The 21,245-nt window shown below is 39.4% G+C and overlaps 1 protein-coding gene across 8 annotated transcripts in view; it reads left to right on the top strand.

Moving 5' to 3' along the window:
- The window catches only part of DPP6 (dipeptidyl peptidase like 6), a 570,597-nt gene that overhangs the window by 522,159 nt on the left and 27,193 nt on the right, over positions 1 to 21,245 (top strand). For 7 of the 8 annotated variants that reach the window (XR_005557324.1, XM_039348637.1, XM_039348639.1 and 4 more), the window contains exons 11-16: positions 6,549 to 6,672; positions 11,360 to 11,398; positions 12,713 to 12,820; positions 15,412 to 15,503; positions 17,803 to 17,850; positions 20,479 to 20,597. Coding sequence is in view for 7 of the 8 variants with exons in the window: in XM_039348637.1 (XP_039204571.1) it covers positions 6,549 to 6,672; positions 11,360 to 11,398; positions 12,713 to 12,820; positions 15,412 to 15,503; positions 17,803 to 17,850; positions 20,479 to 20,597 (530 nt within the window). In the remaining variant the exon portion in view is untranslated. Of the gene's footprint in view, positions 1 to 4,524; positions 4,569 to 6,548; positions 6,673 to 11,359; positions 11,399 to 12,712; positions 12,821 to 15,411; positions 15,504 to 17,802; positions 17,851 to 20,478; positions 20,598 to 21,245 lie in introns of those variants that run through there. The other variant, XM_039348641.1, reaches the window with a different exon arrangement.

Raw genomic sequence — 21,245 nt, 5'->3', positions numbered from 1 at the left:
AGGTTCAAGATCCAGAAGGATCTTGACAGACTTGAACACTGGGCCCCATCTAATAAAATGAAATTCAATATCGAGAAAAGTAAGATTTTACACTTAGGCACAAAAAACCAAATGTGTTGGTACAGATTAGGTGAAACCTGGCTCAATAGTAGTAAATGCAAGAGGGATAGTAGACAATCACTTAAATGTGAGCCAGTAGTGTGTTGCAGCAACCAAAAAAGCCAATGCAATCCTAGGTTGCATTAATAAAGAAATAAAATCAAGATCACATAAAGTTCTAGTACCACTTTATAAAGCCTTACTAAGATCACATCTGGAATACTGCATTCAGTTTTGGTCACCACATTATAAAAAAAAACATTGAGACTCTGGAATGAGTGCAGAGAAGAGCCTGGAGGCTAAATCATATGAAGAATGGTTGCAGAAATTGGGTATCTCTAGTTTAATGAAAAGAATGATGGAGTGACATGATAGCAGTGGTCCAATATTTAAGAGACTGCCACAAGGAAAAAGGGGGCAAACCTATTTTCAAAGTACCAGAAGGCAAGACAAAAAGTAACGGGAGACTATCAAAGAGATATCCAGCCTAGAACTAAGAAGAAATTTCCTGACAGTGAGAATAGTTAACCAATGGAACGATTTTCCCTGGAAGTTGTAGGTGCTCCAACACTGGAAGTTTTTAAGAAGAAACTGGATAGCCATTTGTCTGAAATGGTATAGGTTTCCTGCCTGAGCAGGAGGTTGGACTAGATGACCTCCAAGGTCCCTTCCAAGTCTGTTATTCTGTTATTCTGAATCAGGTTCACTTCAATGAAACCTATTTCATTCCTCTAATAAAAAAACTCTAAGCATATTCTAATATATATTTAAGCCACAGTTAAATGCCTATGAAAGCAATGGAGTCCAATGGACTATTGTCAATAAAATCCAGTCACTCATACTTCAGTATCTCTCAGTCCATTCAGTATTAGTTGGGATGTTGTTCCCTTATTGTACCATCCAATAGCCAGTTTGGTCTAGTGGTAAAGGCAGCAAGCTAGAGAAACCAGGAGACAGTGAATTCTAGTCCCGCCTTAGGCGTGAAAGCTGGCTGGGTGACTGGGGCAATCATCAGGAGAAGGTAATTTCTAGCCCTATCTTAAACTATGAAACTTTGGTTCAGTCCTTCTCTCTCAGCCCACCTCACAGGGCTAGTGTTGTGGAAAAAATAAGAAAAAGAAGAAGCATTGAGTTATGTGTACAAATAATAAAGGTAGAGTGTAAATAAATAAATTCTAGCTCTGATGTTACCATAATCAAACAAAAGGAGAGTGTCTTGGTCTTTCATCTCCATAATAGGGACATGGAAAATTCTTAGCCAGCAAGAACAGGGGATTCAATTCCATGGGGGCAAAATGCAGTAGCATCCACTATAGATTTAGTATACATTGCATAGCAACTTTATAGATTTAGTATGCATGGCAGCTGAAATAGTGGGGTGGAGGGAAGGAATAGGAATATTTGCTATTGGTGAGTAGAGGGAGCGAAAGCAAGAGGTTGTGCTTCACTCAGCCTGGGCAAAAATAGAATGAGTGCCCCCCCCCCCGGAGCTGTAAGATTTGAACGGAGCAATGCTTTCAGAAACAGTGAAAAATAACAGGGCAAAGAAAGTTCATGTCTTAATGGGTCATGGTAGGAGCAACAGGATGATACGGTAATTATGGAAGTCCCTGAACAGCAGAGAACAGAACAGCCCAGGGTGAAAACACAGGGCAAGAGGGACTACTGGGAAACTCATGGATCTGATGGCTGCGGTCAAGAGAGGGGCTCTTTGAAATTCCACTCCCAATCACGGACAAGATAAGGATCACTGTACGTTTGCTCCAGGCACAGCCTCCCTGAAAAGAGGTCACACAATAGCAATTTCCACTGTGTTCAAAAGTTGGTCATCTCCTGACCAGCAGAGAAAAGAGCAGATCTGATGGAATGGATTTCCTGGAGGGAGGGAAGGTGCATTTCGGAGGAGCAACAGGCCAATCAGTCCAGATATTGTCAACTCTACAAATGAGCATAGCTGCAGCCATGTTTTCTTCTCATTCTAAGTTGTCACATAAGTTGGGGGTTGCCCAGGTGCTTAATTAGTCAAAATAATTTTCTATCCCGTGGGAACCAAGGTCACTGGCTGCTCCCGAGACTAGAGACTGAGAATTGCATAAAAAGCCCACCAAATAATCATACTGGGGAATGTAGTAGATTGCACAGTTTAATGGGTGGGACATTTAACTTTGTATTGGGAAATTGTTACGTGTATCCAGATTTGGTTTCATTTTTGACCATGCTGATACTTTGTAGCTAATAAACATGTTCTTTGAGGAATTTGCAAGCCTCGGAGTTCATCTCTATTCATCTCTTCTGTTTGAATCACGAATGATATCATGTGTGAGAGAAATGGGTGAAGGCAGCTCACTTCACTTGTAAGATATACTTTTCTTATAAGATACATTCACTACGTGAGTGCTAAATTTGGCAAGTTTTTGCCTGTAGGTGTAAAATATTTTTTTTTAAAACTCAACTTGGAAGAATCACCATGTTATATTTTTGGTTTTGAGCCTGACATCAATCTTGCTATGCAAGAAATCTGATATCTAGACTATGGCCATTAAACTGCAAAGCTTAACACTGCCCAACACATGGGCATATAGACAAATAAAAAAGCTAAAAAGGAAATGAAAAGACTAAAACACTTTTTCACCAGCAATCAACACCCAGATAAGCAGAGATTAATAACAAGATTAATACTAGACAAACCATCAAACTGTAAACAGGAGCCTAATCAGGAAATCATCAAGGTCCTTCATCCTGGTGGGGAATTTGTGGTAAGAGGGAATATTTAACCTGTCCAACTTGCACTTGTGTTTTTCTGCCCATTTGTGTTCCTTTGGCAAAAGCCCATATTCTGTGTATCCTATTCTCTAAGCTGCAGCTGAATTTGTGGGCTAAACCTTGCTAACAGCTGCAGAATTAATCCTGGGTTTATTATTTCTCATCTTCCTTTCTCAATTCCCGAATCTTTTGTATGCACAGCCAATCCATCCCAAAACGCAGGAGTTTTCTCTCCAGCAATGTAGCACATTAATCCCAATGAGAGCAATGGCTCCTTATACATATTTTATAGACAACAAATGAACTCATAAAAATTGTATGGACTGTACACATTATGAAAAGCTACTGTATGATAATTTAAAGATGGCTTTGACCTGCAGGTTCTACTTGAATATGATCAGGCAGCGTGGATTGTCAGTTTTACTGTTGTGGAGGGCTCTTTTTTCAGCCCGACCCCTTCTTCTCCAATTCTAGGCAAAAAATCTACTTATATTCCATCTCAGATATTACGGTAAAGCCTAACACCAAATGAAACTCTTACATTCTGGCTTAAGTATGAATGTCCTTTGTGAAATGGAATTTCTGAGATGGACAAAGCCAAAATAATGTCATTATTTAAGAAGACATTGTTTTACTACAATGAGAAAGTTGACCAGGCCAAGTTTGAAAATCTGTTCCACCTATTGCTTAGATATTGACAAGCTAATAGATGTCAAGATTCTGGTTCTCCCCCTTTCTTTAAAAAAACAACTTTATTTTTATACCAGACCTGGATTTCAAATAGGACTATCTTTTTATAGCCAGAACCCATGATCACCCTTTAGCTACTAAAGGTACCTTTCATAGACGTTTGCCTCTTGTGATCTGCTATAGCTTATTAAGGCTTTTTGTTGGTCTCCAGGGGCTTCGGTATTTTGGCTAGAGGTGATTAGAAAAACTCAAGGGGGGGGTGTAGTGACTCATCCTAGACTAAAATGTATTGAAAATCACTGTAATGATTCAGTGTTGGAGTAGGACTTGGGAAATTCAGGTCAGACATTTAATAACGAGTGATTTGGGACTGATCGTTCTCTCTTCAGCCCAATCTTTTTGTTGTAGAGGAAAACCAGAGTAAAAAGTTCAGTAGTCCTCTACTTACAGCCATTTATTTAGTGATTATTCAAAGTTGGTCACTGAAACAGTTGATTCTTAAGCAACCCTTATGTACACACACACACACACACACACACACACACAGAGAGAGAGAGAGAGAGAGAGAGAGAGAGAGAGAGAGAGAGAGAGAGAGAGAGAGAGAGGCAGGGGGGGAGAGAGAGAGAGACGGGGAGAGAGGGAAAGGGAGAGAGGAAGGGATAGAGAGAGAGGGAGGGGGAAATAGAGAGAGGGGGGAGAGGGAGAGAGAGATGAATGTAATGTTAGCATTTTGGACCAGATCTACAGAGTTTTTCACCAAGCTGATCTGAATTAACAGTGGCATCACCAGCCTAGAAGCATAAACTGTTTACTGGTGACATGTGAAGCATAAACTGTTTACTGGTGACAGATGTTTTGTTACTTCACATTGTACGGTGATAGGGGAGATCATAAAGATGTTACTTGCTTGTTCTCCTGATTGCTGCAATTATTTATTTAGCATTTAACATTATAGGATTCTCCCTTTTGCAGAACAAAAGGAAGATGATAGAGGAGATAAAAGGCAAATGTGAGAAGTGAGTATTACGTAATGTTGCATAGTAAAAGAATCAACGGGAATCCTACTAGGGACAGTCATAAGTGTGGAAGAGTTTAATTGAATTGAAACTGTCTGAGCATGGTTGTTTTCTTGCAGATATTTTGTTACCCAACTAGGTAATGTCAACAGTGTTTGTCTATAAACTCTGCAAGAGAGAGCACATGTGAGACAAGCAACCCTTGATTTTGTCTGTTTCAAATTCAATTTGTAGAGGGTATTTTCGGTTACATTGACATGTAACATTCTCTCCAAATATGATTCATCAGTTATGTGTGGTTAGGGGTGTCAAACTGTGGGATACAAACCCTCTACTAGTAACTGATTTCATAGATCTTTGCACTTTAGTGATCGCATAAAGCCTTAGAAGTTAACCTGCTGCTCTCACTGGTTGCAGGAAGGAATAAACACAAAAGTTATCAGAAGTAAATATTGTATGTAATCTTCCTTCCCTCAGGCCAGTGTTTCCCAACCATTGCAATATTCAGGCTTGTAGATTTCAAATTCTAGAATTCCACAGCCAGCATGGTCATTAAACAGAATTCTGGGAGTTGAAGTCCATACATCTAAAAATTGACATGGCTGGGAAACACAACCTTAACCTGTCAGAGCAGAGAGATATAGTGGTACCTTAGTACTCAACTCATCAAATTTGTACTCAATGTATTTTAATGTGAAAAATTGTTCTGATACTCAGCACACAAGCTAGAATTTCAATAGAGCATCAGCTACCTTGTGACGCACTACATTATTCCTTATGGGAAAAATTTGTTCCATATTCATCATTTTTGGTACACATTGAGTCTCCCAGAACCAAGTAACGATGAGTACTGAGGTACCAATGTATGTATTTTTATTGTTTGATTTGATTTGATTGGTATACAATTCAACATCCAGAGATTCTGTTATATGATGTCATATTCCTGTATAGTGTGTGTGTGTGTGTGTGTGTGTGTGTGTGAGAGAGAGAGAGAGAGAGAGAGAGAGAGAGAGAGAGAGAGAGAGAGAGAGAGAGAGAGAGAGGGAGGGAGGGAGAGGGAGGGGGAGAGAGAGAGAGAGAGAGAAAGAAAGAGAGAGAAAGAAAGAGAGAGAGAGAGAGTCATGGAAAAACCTATACAGTATGTTATGGCATAATAGAATATCTATATATCTCAGCTCTGATGGCCTAAGGGAAATGGACAGTATATACTTTTTCAGTGGATTTGTGGCGTATACTTTTGAGTTTTACATACGAGTGTACAGTAGTATAACACCCTGAATTCCTCAGCCAACAGAGAGGTGAACTCTATCTGTCTTAAAGTTGCCAAGGTTGAGAGACATGTATAGTAAAAATTAACCGATTTATGATCTCACCAATGTTTGTGGGAAGGCAGATCATTCTATATGATTATTACAGACATACATGGAGGTATCCAGGTAAGAGAACTCAGTTCAGAGCATAGGTATCTACTAGTCCAACAATGTGCACTGTGATAATAGAAGCTCCACTCCTTGTGTGTGCAAACTTATAACACAAATATCAGTGAGCAGGACTTGTATCACAACATCATGAAACATTTCACACATTCACCTTCATGGTTAGGAATGACCCCGATGATGAAAGACCATCCTTGTCATGATCTTTATAGACCATGCCTTGTAGGAACATAATCTATGCATCAGACTGTCTCTTTGATCAGCTTTATTACATTTCCAAATATATAGAATGGAAGCTTTTAAATGAAGAGAGCTAGTTTAGTCTACTGGTTAAGACATCCAGCTAGAAACCAGAAGTTGATGAGTCCTAGTCCTGCCTTAGGCATAAAAACCAGCTGGGTGACTTAAGGCTGGTCGCTCTCTCTCAGCCTAACCCACTTCACAGGAAATACTCTTATAAGGTATGTTTGCTGCCTTACGTTATTAATAAAGATGGGTTTTTTTTAAAAAAAATGTTTAAAAAATGCCCTGATTTGTTTTTCAGAGATTACTATATAACCATGGTGAAGTGGGCAACCAGCACCAAGATTGCAGTCAACTGGCTAAATAGAGCACAGAACTTTTCCATTCTGACTCTCTGTGACGCAACCACAGGCGTCTGCACAAAGGTATATATATATATACTAGCTGTACCCAGCCACGCGTTGCTGTGGCTCAGCGTGGTTAAATGGAAAAGAAAGAAAATATGTTTAATTTCACAATGCTTGTGGGTATACAATATTTTTTGTTGTTCCATTGTGTGTGCAGATATAGAGATTACGTCCAACAGATGGTGCTGTTTTTCCAAAAAAGCATGTTTTTACCTGTCACAGGTGTGACATCTATATAATATAGGTATATAAAAACACGCTCGTATTTGAATGCAACGTTGTGTCAAATTTTCAAAGTAATCGGTGAAGAACTTTCAGAGATTTAAGATTTTGAACAAACGAACGTTTACATTTTTATTGTTAACGTTAACGTTTTAATGTTAACGTTTACATTATATATATGTAGGTCTTTGGTTATCTGGGTTTTCTCCCGCGTCAAATTGGAAGTGTCTTGGCGACGTTTTGACAAAGTCTCATTTGTCATCTTCAGGCTGGTGTTTTCAGCTTTGTGCTTCTAGGAGCACCCATGGGATCACCCCTCTCACCTGTCATTGCAAACCTCTACATGGAACACTTTGAAACCCAAGCTCTAGAAAAATCTGATCACAAACCCAAACTCTGGCTCAGATACGTAGACAACACCTTCATAATCTGGCCACATGGGAAAGAAAAACTGGAAAATTCCTCTTACACCTCAACAGCCTACATCCCAAAATACAGTTCACCATGGAAACAGAAGCTAACAACAACTTTCCTTCCTGGATGTCTTAGTCTACAAGAAATCCAATGGCTCCCTAGGACACACCATCTACCAGAAGAAAACACACACAAACCGCTATCTGCACGCTCTCTCACACCACCACCCAGCACAGATCAACTCCGTAGCCAAGATACTCATCTCTAGAACAAAACGCTTAGCTGATGAACAACACCTAAAAACCAAACTACTCACTAATGTACTTACATCCAATGGATTCCAAAGAAATAAGATTACCAAACTAATCCAAAAAGAAACCCCCACTGAAATCCAAGACAGAGAACAAGAAAACAGCAAAGCCCTCCTCCCTTACATAAAAGGTACTACAGACAGAATCAGCAAGATCCTCCACAAACACAACATTAAGACAGCATTCTGCACAAATAGAAAAATATCCACCATCCTAAGAAGAATAAGTGCACGCATTGAAGAACACAAGAACTCAGTCAAAAAAGAGGAACCAACTTCTTCCCTGGTCCAACACCTTAAAGCCACAAAAGATGAAATTGATTTTAAAAAGACCAAAACTATCGCCAAAACTGAACACTTTAATAACAGAATAATCAGAGAAGCCATTGAGATAGAAAAACTCCCACACAGCATGAACAAATGAGATGATACCTCCCGCCTACCAGCCATTTGGAAACCCGCCCTTATTGACAAACGAGTCCCTAACACAAAGAATGACACCAGACCCACACTCACGAAAGCCACACAGGATGTCACCACCACACGTCCACGCAAAAAGCAAACCCAAACCCACACCGATGATGAGGCACGATCACACACCAGAAGCCAGACCACAGCTGCATCATTAGCCACTTTAAACCCCTCCAATCCATACCTGAAGCAAACTGACACCCACCATGAAGATGAGGCTCGACCACGAACGCGAAGCCAAACAACAGCAACGCAGCTCACCATCTCACATCCCCCTGCAACTCAGACTACCTGAGCACAACAAAGCTCCCACCCAAACAGAACACTCAACCATCCAATCACAGCCAAGCCCCTAACAAATCAGAACACACCTCCACCCAATCAGAGCACAGCCAAGCTCCCACCCAATCAGTTCATACCCCCACTGGCATTTAAAAGGAAGAAACAGCTACGATCACACATTGCTCCTAGAAGCACGAAGCCAAAAACATCAGCCTGAAGATGACGAATAGGACTTCATCGAAACGTCGCCAAAACTCTTCCAATTTTACGCGGGAGAAAACCCAAATAACCAAAGACATATATATATATATATGCATTATTTTTTTCAGTGGATGAAGGCTGCTTTTTTGTTTTAAATCTCAAGATGACTGAGCATACAGTCAATCAATCAAATAAATAAATAAGCAAAATCCTCTACTAGCATTTGAACAATTCCTTTTTCTATGATTAGTTTTCATTTTTCAAGTATGAAAATGGAATATCACAGAAAATATATAACACTGGAAAAAATATATAATCAATTTTGACTGTCATTCTATCCATAGAGATTGTTTTTTTTCCACTTTTAAGATGCATCATGCAATTTTGCAGCTGCTTTTGTTTCGGGCATATTACATCATACAAGATTTTTTTTTAAGTATAGGTAGTCTTTGACCTATGTCCAGTGACTTATCCACTGTTCAAAGTTATGCTGGACCTATCCGGGAACTACATATGCCTTGTATTCTATGTTACGATGCTTGGTCCCTCCCCTCTGCGGTCATATGATCAAATTTTAGGTGCTCAGCAACTGAACTGCATTTATGATCATTTGCAGCATCCCACAGTCACATGACCAAATTTTACTATGGTTTTGCTGAAAACCAGCTTTTACTTCCATCCATAGCAAACCATGTGTTTAGTTAACAGTTAATGAGTGTGTTGGCCTCTTTACAACTGCAGGGTTCGTTTAACGACCACCATAAAAGGGTCATAAAATCATTTTATGACCAGCATAACTTACGTGTGATGGGGAAGCTCCGTTATGTAAGTCACAAACTACCTCTGCTTTTTTGTTACCTGTATTCTGCTCCAAAGGATGTATGTGAGATTTAGGAAGGAGCCATTCCATGAAAAATATCTGTGTGCCTTTCAATTCATCACCAGCAAGATAAGCTTATCTCTGTTTTAATGTGTCTTTTCCAGTGTTTGGATTAAGTATTGTCATTTATATTATGTGGCAGACCTCTGCCATTGCAGTGATAGAATATAGGAATCAAGTCCTCCACTCAAACTTCCATTCTTATAGTTGCCCTGTTAACAGTATTAACTTGCTGTTACTTTGATCCTTCACCAATTCTGCTGGCCATATTTTCAGAAATAGTTTGCCTTTGTCTTGTTCCTCTCTTCTTCCTGAGAGAAGGGACTGGCCCAAGACCACCCACCTGATTTCATACTCCTCCTCCAATGTCATTCACTACTGCACCAAGTTAGCTCTTTTTTGAAATAGGATTGGGACAGATTTCAGATTGGACAAAATTCAGATCTGAAGCTGTTGGTACAGCTTCTACTCCATAAAATCACTGTCTGTCAGGCTGCCTGTTTCTTTAATTCCTCCCTCAAGAAGATACCCTGGATGAGGAGAAAAAAAAACCCACAGAAGCTACCGGTTTAAGCATCTCCTGAAGACCACCCAGAAACTTCTACTGGTCAAAAATGTAGCCCTGGATTGGTTTACCCATGTTGTGTGAGCAGCACTGGTTTCCAGTTTCTTTCTGGGAGCAATTCAAAGTGGTTGTCATCACTTTTAAAGCTCTAAATGGCACATTTCCAGATTATCTGCAGGACCTTATTTTTTTAAGAATATCCACCCATCCAACAGGTCAATTAAGGTGGGCATGCTTCTAGTCTCTTCCCCTCAGTATTGCCATTTGATGGGAGCTAGGAAGCCTGCCTTTTGCATGGCAATCCCTGCCCTATGGAACACGCTTACCCCCCTAATATTTGGCAGGCCCCTGCCCTCCTAGCCTTCTGCCAAACCTTAGAGACCCAGACCTAGTTCCCCCCCTCCAAGCACTGGGATAAAGTGAGGTGACTGCATGTCAGAAGATAGACTTGGCACCAGGTTTTGGTTTTATGGTTTTTATTTATTTTATTTATTTTAAAAAATTATATTGCCACCTACTTGCACATGCAACTCAAGGCAGCTTATACAGATATAAAAATACCATGTAAAAGGAATAAAAATAAGAAAAATAATAAAATAACCCCCCACACACACACACGCTGTCGACAACACACATTCAAACTAGCCATTAAATGGGCTCCGTCCCGCTCTGGGTTCTGCCTGCTGGCAGAACCAGGTCTTCAATGCCTTCTGAAAGAGTCTTGAGTGGTGGGGGCAGTGTAATCTCTGTGGGGTTGATGTTCCAGAGAGAGGGAGCCACCATGGAGAAGGCCCCTCTTCTGGGTCCCACCAAATGTACCTCCTTAGGGGATGGGACCAGCAACATTACTTGCCTCCCTGGTCTAGTGGGTCAGGTAGATGTGACCTGCAAGAGACGGTCGCTCAGATAACCTGGTCCCAAGCCATGAAGGGATTTAAATTGCAACCAATGCAGCTCCCACAGGAGAGATCATACATGTGCATACTGAGGTCTATACAAAACCATGTGGGCTGCTGCATTTTGCACCATTTATGCATTTTAGCTTTTGCTGCATTTATGTTATTTTAGCTTTGGGTTGGAAGCTGTCCTGGGTTTGTTATAAGGTAGGTGGCTATGTAAATGTTTTAAACAAATAAATATCTCCAAAGATAACTGCTGAGCTGTAAATGCATTCACTTGTTTAACTAGGGAGCAGTACTAGTTTAACAAGAATCAAAACCAAGAATAGTATCTATCGTTTGTGTTGCCTATTCAGAGGCTTCATCTCTTTTTGCTCATTTACTGTTGGATTTGCTTTCTGCACTGATGAGCAAAATATAATAAGTAAAAAGTATACTTTAATTATGTGTCTTCATTTCAGAAACATGAGGATGAGAGCACAGCCTGGCTGCATCGACAGGTAATAGTAGTTTTTTTTAATGGGATCGGTGTTCTTTTACTTTGCAAAAGAAAAAAGTATTTTCAACAATAGAAATGTTCTACTATTTTCATTACAAGAAGGATTATATTTATACAGACATGAAGATTTAAGAGAGATAAACTTACACATCGTTTCAGATTAATTGTGGTTTCAGGGCGTTTTTATTTCATTAATTTTATTTCATTCTGTAAAGAGGACTATAAAGGTTTGAAAACAGTCACAGACCTGTCAGATGTTAAGCAAACTAGTTTCAGAGCAATCTCGGTTCCAAATACACAATTTGAAAATTGATCTCAACTACTGTGATAGGATGTTATGATTGGTTCCAATGGAGACTTTTCCCTAGAAGTCTCTGCATACCTTTTATTATCTAGCATTAGAGCTGGAATAAAATGCTTTGATGTACTTTCCACTTATATTTTCAAAATTCATAAAATCTCTTTGATAACATGTATTCTATAAACCTGAATCAAATATGAATGCAGTGCTTAGACACATACAAACACACAGGCCTCTGGGTCAGTTTTTGGCTTCTGGTGGCGATCTGGGAAAAATTTTGCAGTTTTCCTGGAAAGATTTTGGCGTAGTTTGTCATTGCTAATTTCCACTAGTTGTTCCTGACCTGAAAGGTTTGACATTCATCTTGAAGACACCCTTGTCTCAGAACTAGTGTGGGAATGATGAAACATAGGATCAGCAGCCCAAGCTACAACTCACACGTTCATTTTTATGACATCTTGAATGCGAGAGAAAAATTACTCCATGTGTTTGGATTTTGCAAAGAAGATGGAAGAGCAACTTCTAAAAAATAAACAAATTTGGTTCAGTTATTACAGCTTAGCACACAATCTTGGCAGAAATGAAGGATGAAACTATAAGCTCCTTTAAAATAGATATGAGATGCCTTCTGGCTGTTTCTGTGTAGATCTGTGTATGTGTGTCTAAAGCTTTTTAAAAACGTGGCCGGAAGAAAACATCTTTGAAGATCAAGATGCTTCAGGTGCCCTCAAATCTCTTCAGGGCTCCTTCCTTTGATAAGGGGTCCTACTAAAATCAAAAAGAAAACCAGATTTATTTTATTAATGAGTAGCTAGAGCAGGATCCTTAGATACCCTGCTACATAATGATTTAGTTCAGCTTGTAACTACCAAGGAAGAGGTGCACATTCTCGAAAGAGACAGACAGAATGAGAAACTGGCTCTGCTGCACTTGATATGTCTCTTGCTCTTTCTCTCTCCAACTCCTTTACATCATCTTTATAAACTACATTTGCACCTTCTCGTTATTTTGCAGAATGAAGAGCCCATTTTCTCCAAAGATGGCAAGAAGTTCTTTTTTGTTCGAGCCATTCCTCAGGGGGGGCGAGGAGAGTTCTACCATATTGCCATGTCATCATCTCAGGTGAGACTACCTTTATTTAGCTGGTGAGTGAGATGAAGATAAATATGCATAGTTCTTATGACAAGGAAGATGGCTGCCACCAAGTCAAAATGTCCTCTGTCCAAATCAGCAATGTCTGAATATGAACCAAGGTTTTATGGAAAGAAACCTGGTTTGTTATTGGTAGAAGATGATGATGACCAGGTATTTGCAGGTAGTGCTCACTTAGGGACCATTTGAAGTTATAACCCACCCCAAAAATCTACTTATGATGCAGATTTGAAGGTCCAAATACCATCCTTCTCTGCCGCCCACAATCTTGTGATTGCATTTTGGGTGACTGGCAAGTGACCCACATTTATGGCCAGAGTTGCCAGCATTTACTTCCAGTTTTTGACAAAAAACACGCCTATTGCAATCAATGGGTTCAATTAAACACCACCAAAAAAATATCATGAAATCAGATCAGACGTGATGACCCGCTTAAGAACCAGCATGATTTATGACCTCTTAATAAGTCAGCGAACATGCCTTTCTTCTCCTATTTTCCCCCACAACAACACGACCCTGTGAGATGGGTTGGGCTGAGAGAGAAGAGATCAGTTGGCTTTCATGCCTAAGTCAGGACTAGAACTCACAATCTGTGAGCTTCTTGGAGGAGATAAAAATTCAACAAATGCCAAACTAAAATAGATACATTATTATGATTAGATTTCACCTGATTTTAGCCACTCTGGAAGAAAAATGAGGACAAGTGTTAATTGTTACCATTTAATAGAATTTACTATTCACACTTCTGGAACCCATGTAGAAACTGTAATATAATTATTTCTACTTCCTCTGACTTTTGCAGTGCAATCCATCAATTATTAATAGATTCAAAAATATCGATGTAAATAGCAATAGCATTTAGATTTATATACCAGTTCGTGGTGCTTTACAGCACTCCCTGAGTGGTTTACAAATATTAGCATATTGCTCCCCACAGTCTAGCTCTTCATTTTACCAACCTTGGAAGGATAGAAGGCTGAGTCAACTTTGAGCCATTCACAGTCAAACTCTTGGCAGTGGGCAGAGTTTGCCTGTAATACTGGCACTGTGTCACCACAGCTCTTAAATATGCATAACAATCAGAGGTCTATTAGAGTTTAATGTATCAAAAATTAGTAATTGGTCAATGGTCCTCTGAACTTATCAAATAAGACTCAAGTGTTCTCTCTTTTTTGGAAAATGAATTTGGGGCACAGATGGAGGAAAAAGTGAATTTAGTGCCTTCCTGCTATTTAAGTATTATTTCTAGGTGTTTGAGAAAGTTATCAGGGTCTAGGAAAATCTGTTTTAGTTTTTACAATAGGGTTGCTGTTCAGATATTTCCATGAGCTTATACAGGTAGTCCTCAATTTATGGCCAGTTGTTTAGTGACCATTCAAAATTACAACCAACCCCAAAATGGGAACTTACAACCCATATTCAAAATTCTGACAATCTGGTCTGCAGAATTACCTCTTCCTTGCAAAAATTCTTTGCAAAATTCAATCTTTGGAAAATATTGCATCCAAAATTGTACATATGGACAAAAGACAGCAATGACAACCTGACAAGTTCTTCTTTCTGTCTTCCACATGGAAAGACCTCAATACAGATAGTCCTCCCTTAATGACCAGATTTAGAGCTTGAAAAGCATCCTTGGCCATCATATATGGTCATGCTATCACCTGCCTGCAGTCATGTGAGTCAGCTTTATCACCCATTAGGGTGTTCTGGAGACACGTTTATAATGTTTTTTTGCTGGTTTCTGCCAAAAAAACCCAGCCATGAATGGTTTGTGTAACAACTGTTGCATTCACTCAACGATCACAGCATTTGCTTAATCACTACTACAGAAAAAGCCAGAAATTTACTTCCAGTCATGTGGGCACCTCAACTTACAATTTTAGCAAATTACAACCATAATTTAGCTTAATTACAGTTGTAATTCAAGGACTACCCACAATACTTTTTTCTCCCTTTGCTTCCCTTTTCTCCCTTAATGAAAAGAAGGATTAGGGATGACATGATAGCAGTCTTCCAATATCTCAGGGGCTGCCACAAAGAAGAGGGAGTCAAGCTATTCTCCAAAGCGCCTGAAGGCAGGACAAGAAGCAACGGGTGGAAACTAAGCAAGGAGAGAAGCAACCTAGAACTAAGGAGAAACTTCCTGACAGTTAGAACAATTAACCAGTGGAACAACCTGCCTCCAGAAGCGGTGAATGCTCCAATACTGGAAGTTTTTAAGAAGAGACTGGACAGCCATTTGTCCGAAATGGTATAGGGTTTCCTGCCTGAGCAGGGGGTTGGACTAGATGACCTCCAAGGTCCCTTCCAACTCTGTTCTTCTGTTATTCTGCTCTTGAGTAAGGAATATGTTTATTTTGGGCATAAATTCAAGCCCCCTTTTTACATACCATTTATATTTTAAGACTGTAAAGAAAAGGTGGAGCATAATGCTATTTTTCAGACTGTGGTAGAGAATTTGAGAGAATATGTTTGAAAAAAAGGTAAGTCTGATTTTTACTGATAAGAGGTTTTCCTAAATCTTTCTGAAGTTCTTATTTTCTTCTTTTTCTTGGCAGCCCAATAGCAGCAATGATAATTTACAGTCTATTACATCGGGTGACTGGGATGTGACCAAAATTTTGGGCTATGATGAGAAGCAGCATAAAATGTAAGTAATTTTTTTTTTTAAAGTAAAGGAAGCTGATCTAATTTGAGATTTACATAGGATAGCCTGATCAGTGGAAAGCATCTGTGGCCTGCTGGAAGCCAAAAAATGTGTATCGGTTTTACTTTGGTTGAGATGAAAGTCCCAATCTGTGAAATAATAACAGATTGTTATGAAGACCCTCCTGCTGTCATAGGGCCATTGAAGCAATTTCTGCTGCATGTGAAATGGGAAGATCTGACTTGGCAGTAGTGGACCAGCAGCCGAACGTGAGCAAACAGTGTGATGCAGCAGTTGAACAGGCCAATGCAATCTTGGGTTTCATTAACACAAGCATTGCATTCAACTTATGGAGTTAATTCCATCCTGGAATTCAACCCCTTTGAGGAATAATTTGAGGAATGAGGCAAGTTTACATTACAAAAGCATTTAAACAAGATCAATTAGCTATACAGTTATCCTTATATAAGACTATCATAGTAAAAGGGTCAGATCGATTCCCTGCTTTGGGACAAGTTAAGACCCATAAGTTGAATTAAAAGAGGAAGATCCAGACTGAAGCTGAGGAGGAATTTTGTGATATCAATAAATATTATTTGCTGTAGATTTTTAAATGGTGACTGGAGGACCTCTTGTCCTAAATGGCTAAGCAGATTTCTGCATTAAACAGGAGGTTGGATTGTATGACCTCTGGATTCCTTTGCAACACATGCATTCTTTGACAGATAAAAGAAGCACTTTGGATATATCTTGTTGTTATTATTATTTGTCCTTTGATTTTTATGCCGAACTGATCCGATTGTCAGAAAAGAAAATTTAATGAATTTCCAGGATTTTTTTTTTTTTGTTAAAAGTAGTATTAAAATGCATTGAATGATGTAACCTTTTGTGTCTGAAATATCTTAATTTGGGGAGAAGAATGAGAACTGTTAAAGAGGATTCATTGCTGAACTGTCAGTCTTGTTATAGCAGTAGTTTAAATCAGTACAATGGAAATGTTATTTTTCTATTGCTTTGATCAGCATTGAGATTCTGTGTCAGTTTCATCCAACAGCTGGAAAGCCATGACTAATTTGGAAAGCATAATTGCACGTGACTATATTTAATTGCTTGATTTCCATGTTATTTTGACAAATGTGTTCAAATATAGTTCATGAACATGTGGCCCTCAAATGTAAAACAGCTATATCCAACTACAGTTTTACCAGAAAAGTATGAACAAGAGTTTCTGATTACTTTTCAACCATCAATATAGACCGTAATTCATAAAATATAGAGAAATCAGGAGCACAATTTGGTGGGATGCTAGAAAATAGAGGATTGGTCGCCAGAATAAAACAGAGCAAATTTTAATGATGCTGTAGTTTAATCAATGCAGGCAGCCCTAGATTTACAGTCAAGAATGGGACTAGCAAGGAAGTTGATAACCACATAAATTATGCTACAGTTGTTAAGTGAATCATGCAGTTGTTGCATTGCATGCAGTGAACCTGGCTTCCCCCATTGCTTTCCTTGTGAGAAGCCAGCTGGGAAAGTCACAAATAGTGATCACATGACTCCAGGACACTGCAACCGTCACAAATACATGCCAGTTGCCAAGTGCCTGAATTCTGATCATGTGACCATGGGGCTGCTGTGATGGTTATAAGTGCAAGGATTGGTCATAAGTCACTTTTTAAAATGCCATTGTAACACTGAACAATCACTATATAAGTAGTCATAAGTTGAAGACTACCTGTATCTACACTTTTTCTATTGTTGTTATTGTCATATGAACCACTGGAACTATGGAAGTATATTTAATAAGCAAAGAATAGAGTTACAATTGTCAACCTGTCACCTAGTTTCATATAGTGAAACAATATTTTATATACACCCTGCATCATTGATTGGGCCCCACTTATATCTCCAGAGTGTCCCCACCTCTGCAGCTGAAAGCTGAATACACATTTATATGCACTGGAAAAAAATAATTATACAACAACAGGAGACAGAAATGAATATTTGGGAAGGACTGAGAAAGAACTTGAATATTCACACAGCACAGTGAAGAAGGGGGGAACCTAAACCACCCACTTATTTTTTTTCCAAACTCCCAGCCATGAGGACTAGAGACTTGTCTAAGAAAAAACAACCTGGAATCTAGGTTTTATCAAGAAGCAAACACTTTGGAAAATGTTTCTGGCATGTAAGAAACTTTTGGCCAGACATTTTTCACTTTTGTTTTAAAGGAAATCTATGCTTAGGGAACTTACACCAATGTTGCTCTTAAAAGTCTAATTATGTATATATTTTATTTTAGCTATTTCCTCAGCACGGAAGAGTTGCCAAGGACTCGGCATTTATACAGGTATGATTAGTTTTATGCAAAGATAACTTTCTGATTATATTTGGGGGAAAAGGCTCTTGCCACTTTTACATTTAATGTTGCTGTCAGCTTCCCAGCCTTTATTTTGCGGATATTATTGTTTATCTGTCTTTGTCTTTGTGGCCTTTGTTTTTGTCTTTGTCTTCATTGCTGTTCTCCTCTTCCCTTTCTGTCCCTCTTGATATTTATTTACTTTGGAGAGGGGAGGAAACAAACATCCCAACACAAAATATTTTAAGCAGGGCCGAATGCATTTTAAAGATAGACAAAAGAGCAAGATAATAATAATAATAATAATAATAATAATAATAATAATAATAATAATAATAATAATAATAATAATAATAATACGCAACAATATTTGTAATACCATCAAACATCCACATCTGCCTATCCCAGGTCCTGGGTAAGGACTCGATAGGTAGACAAAATGCCAAATCCAGTCTGAACATCTGGCTGACTGTGCGATGATCCATAATAATAATAATAAAGTTGGAAGGGACCTTGGAAGTCATCTAGTCCAACCCCCTGCTCAGGCAGGAAACCCTATACCATTTCGGACAGGTGGCTGTCCAGTCTCTTCTTAAAAACTTGCGGTGTTGGAGCATTCACCACTTCTGGAGGCAGGTTGTTCCACTGGTTAATTGTTCTGTCAGGAAGTTTCTCCTTAGTTCTAGGTTGCTTCTCCCCTTGCTTAGTTTCCACCCGTTGCTTCTTGTCCTGCCTTCAAGCGCTTTGGAGAATGGCTTGACTCCCTCTTCTTTGTGGCAGCCCCTGAGATACTAGAACACTGCTATCATGTCCCCCCTCGTCCTTCCCATTTATCCACTATCTTTAGGATGACATCACCTCCCAAATGACTGGTGTCTGCAGCGCCATAGGCAGATGAGCTGTTGCCAATAACACAGTTCTTGTTTCACATGCTTCATTGTGCGGAAAAGGTTATGCTTGTCTGTCATCCCCTCAGAGGGCAGGTGCTGCAGAAGTCCTTTCTAAAAGGTCTGCATATTCCACCTGTAAACCATCCAGGGCTCCCTGGTGGATGCATCAGTCAGGATTCAGTGCTTAGATGTACACCAAGAAGGCAATTTCTAACAAAGCTCTTGGATTTCCCATTGTTTAAATCAGATTCTTGATGCAGAATGATATTCTTGTTGCAGGATCCAATCTGGGACATTTAGTCTTCTGAGCTTTTGGACTCCTGCTAAAGCCCCTCCTCAGGGAACTTCTCTCTCTAACTTCTCTTAGAGAGAAGCTCCCTTAGGATGGGCTGCAGCATGAGTCCAAAAACTCGGAAGACTAAACCTCTGGTCCCAGTGATTGATCCAGATTGGATCCTGCAACATTATCCTGCGACATGTATGTTTGCCTTCATTTGTGATAGTCTTGTTATTATCAGCCCAGATCAATCCACTGTAGGATGAAAGTCTTTTCACTGAATGTTTGGAACCGTCATCTAACACTCTGATCCAATGCAAGTTGGTTGATAGCCCTTTTTTTGACCTCACAATCAAGAGTCAACCTTTGTGCTTAAGGGAGGACTAGAATTTGGGTCTCCAAACTCCTAATCCAGCACATTATCCACTACACTCGTCTTTTCCATTCTTTGTAACTTTCGGATAGAAAGACTTCAAATTCCAGAATTTCTGAATTCTGTGAGTTGAAGTCCATATTTCTGAATGTTGCCAAGACTGAAAAACACTGCACTACACCAAACTGTTTTTTTCACCCCTTGATATGTAATTATATCGTTTGCCTTCAGTACCTGCCTGTTGTTACTTTTAGACTTAGCTTTTAATCGTAATCCCATTCCTTATAAAAAACAAACCCAATTTGTTCTGTTTAGGCCTAAACCTTTTAAAAGCCTCTATCTCCTCAGTGTTCTAGGTCAGTTCCTAGGTTGGTGGCTGGCTGGGGAATTTGGAGGAGTTGAAGTCTACACATCTTAAAATTGACAAGATTGAAAAATACCGTTGTAGGTCATTGCAGCTGATTTGTTCCCATTTTATCTAGCCAGTTTGGTCTAGTAGTTAAGGCATCAGACTAGAAACCAGAAGACTGTGAGTTCTAATTCCACTTTAGGCAGGAAAGGCAGCTGGGTGACTTTAGGCCGATCACCTGGAGATGGTGAGTTCTAGTCCCACCTTAGTCATGAAAGCCAGCTGGGTGACTTTGGGCCAGTCCCTTTATCTCAGCCCAATCTACTTCACAAGGTTGTTATTGTGGGGAAAATTGGAGGAGAAAGGAGCATTAGGTATGTTCACTGCCTTGAGTTACTGATAAAGTAATAAAGGCAGAATAAAAATAGAATGAATGAATGAATCTAGCCATGATGAATACATAGAAACTGCCTTGCATTTTGAGAGATTATTCATCTACCTGCCCTCCTATCTAGCTTAGTCTCCCTCACCCTTTGAAATATATGGGGCTGTAACTTCCCAGAATTCCCAGTCTATGTAGGTTGCAACTCATCTGGATGGAATCAGAGTGGGGAAGAGTGACTTTGAGGCAGAGATCACTTTGGGGTCTAGATCAAACATTAATAAATACTCCAGCTTGTTTTGCTTTTTGACAATTAAGTCTCTTTTTGTTTTTCATTGTTTATTACAGTGCCAGCACTAAGGGGAACTTCAACCGGCAATGTCTCTCTTGTGATTTGATTAACAACTGCACTTACTTCCGTGCAACTTTCAGCCACAACATGGCATATTTCTTGTTGACCTGTGAAGGTAGGCTTTACAAATAATCACCAAGTTATTTCAGGCCTTCCGTAAAAAAGATTGATGCCACACAAAGAGCAGGTTCATCCAGAAGGTGTTGGGAAAGAAATGGAATGCAAATGAATACAGAGTATTTTAAGAGCATTTATCAGATACTCAATTTAGAACCATTTACCACTTACCAGATGTCCTCAGCTTAGAACCATTAGTGATAATTCAAAATGACAACAGCACTGAAAAAAGTCATTTAATTTATTATTTATTCTGCCTTTGTTATTCTGCCTTTGTTATTTTTACAAATAAGGTGGCGAACATATTCAACATGCCTTTCTCCTCCTGTTTTCCCCACAACAGTCCTATGAGGTGGGTTGGTCCAAGGTCACTCATCTGGCTTTCATGGCTAAGGCAGGACACTTACAGCTTTTTGTTTTGTTTGTACTATATTTTTGAAAAGAAATCAAGAATGCTGTGATGACACCCATCAAAAATGGCCAGGACTTCAATTGCATCTTGAGGTTTTTGACCCAGCTCCCTGCAGCTACCCCTGAACTACAAAGCTATGGAAGTTGGTGTGTGTGTGTGTGTGTGTGTGTGTGTGCCAATACTTTCAAAGCTCATAAAACATCATTCAGGACCTTAAAGAAAAGAAATCTGTGA

This window comes from Crotalus tigris, unplaced genomic scaffold (assembly GCF_016545835.1).
Source record: "Crotalus tigris isolate CLP2741 ecotype Arizona unplaced genomic scaffold, ASM1654583v1 scf7180000018165.1400786, whole genome shotgun sequence".
NCBI classification, from domain to species: domain Eukaryota; kingdom Metazoa; phylum Chordata; class Lepidosauria; order Squamata; family Viperidae; genus Crotalus; species Crotalus tigris.
Note: the sequence above shows the minus strand (reverse complement) of the source record. Positions and strands in the feature narration are given on the sequence as shown.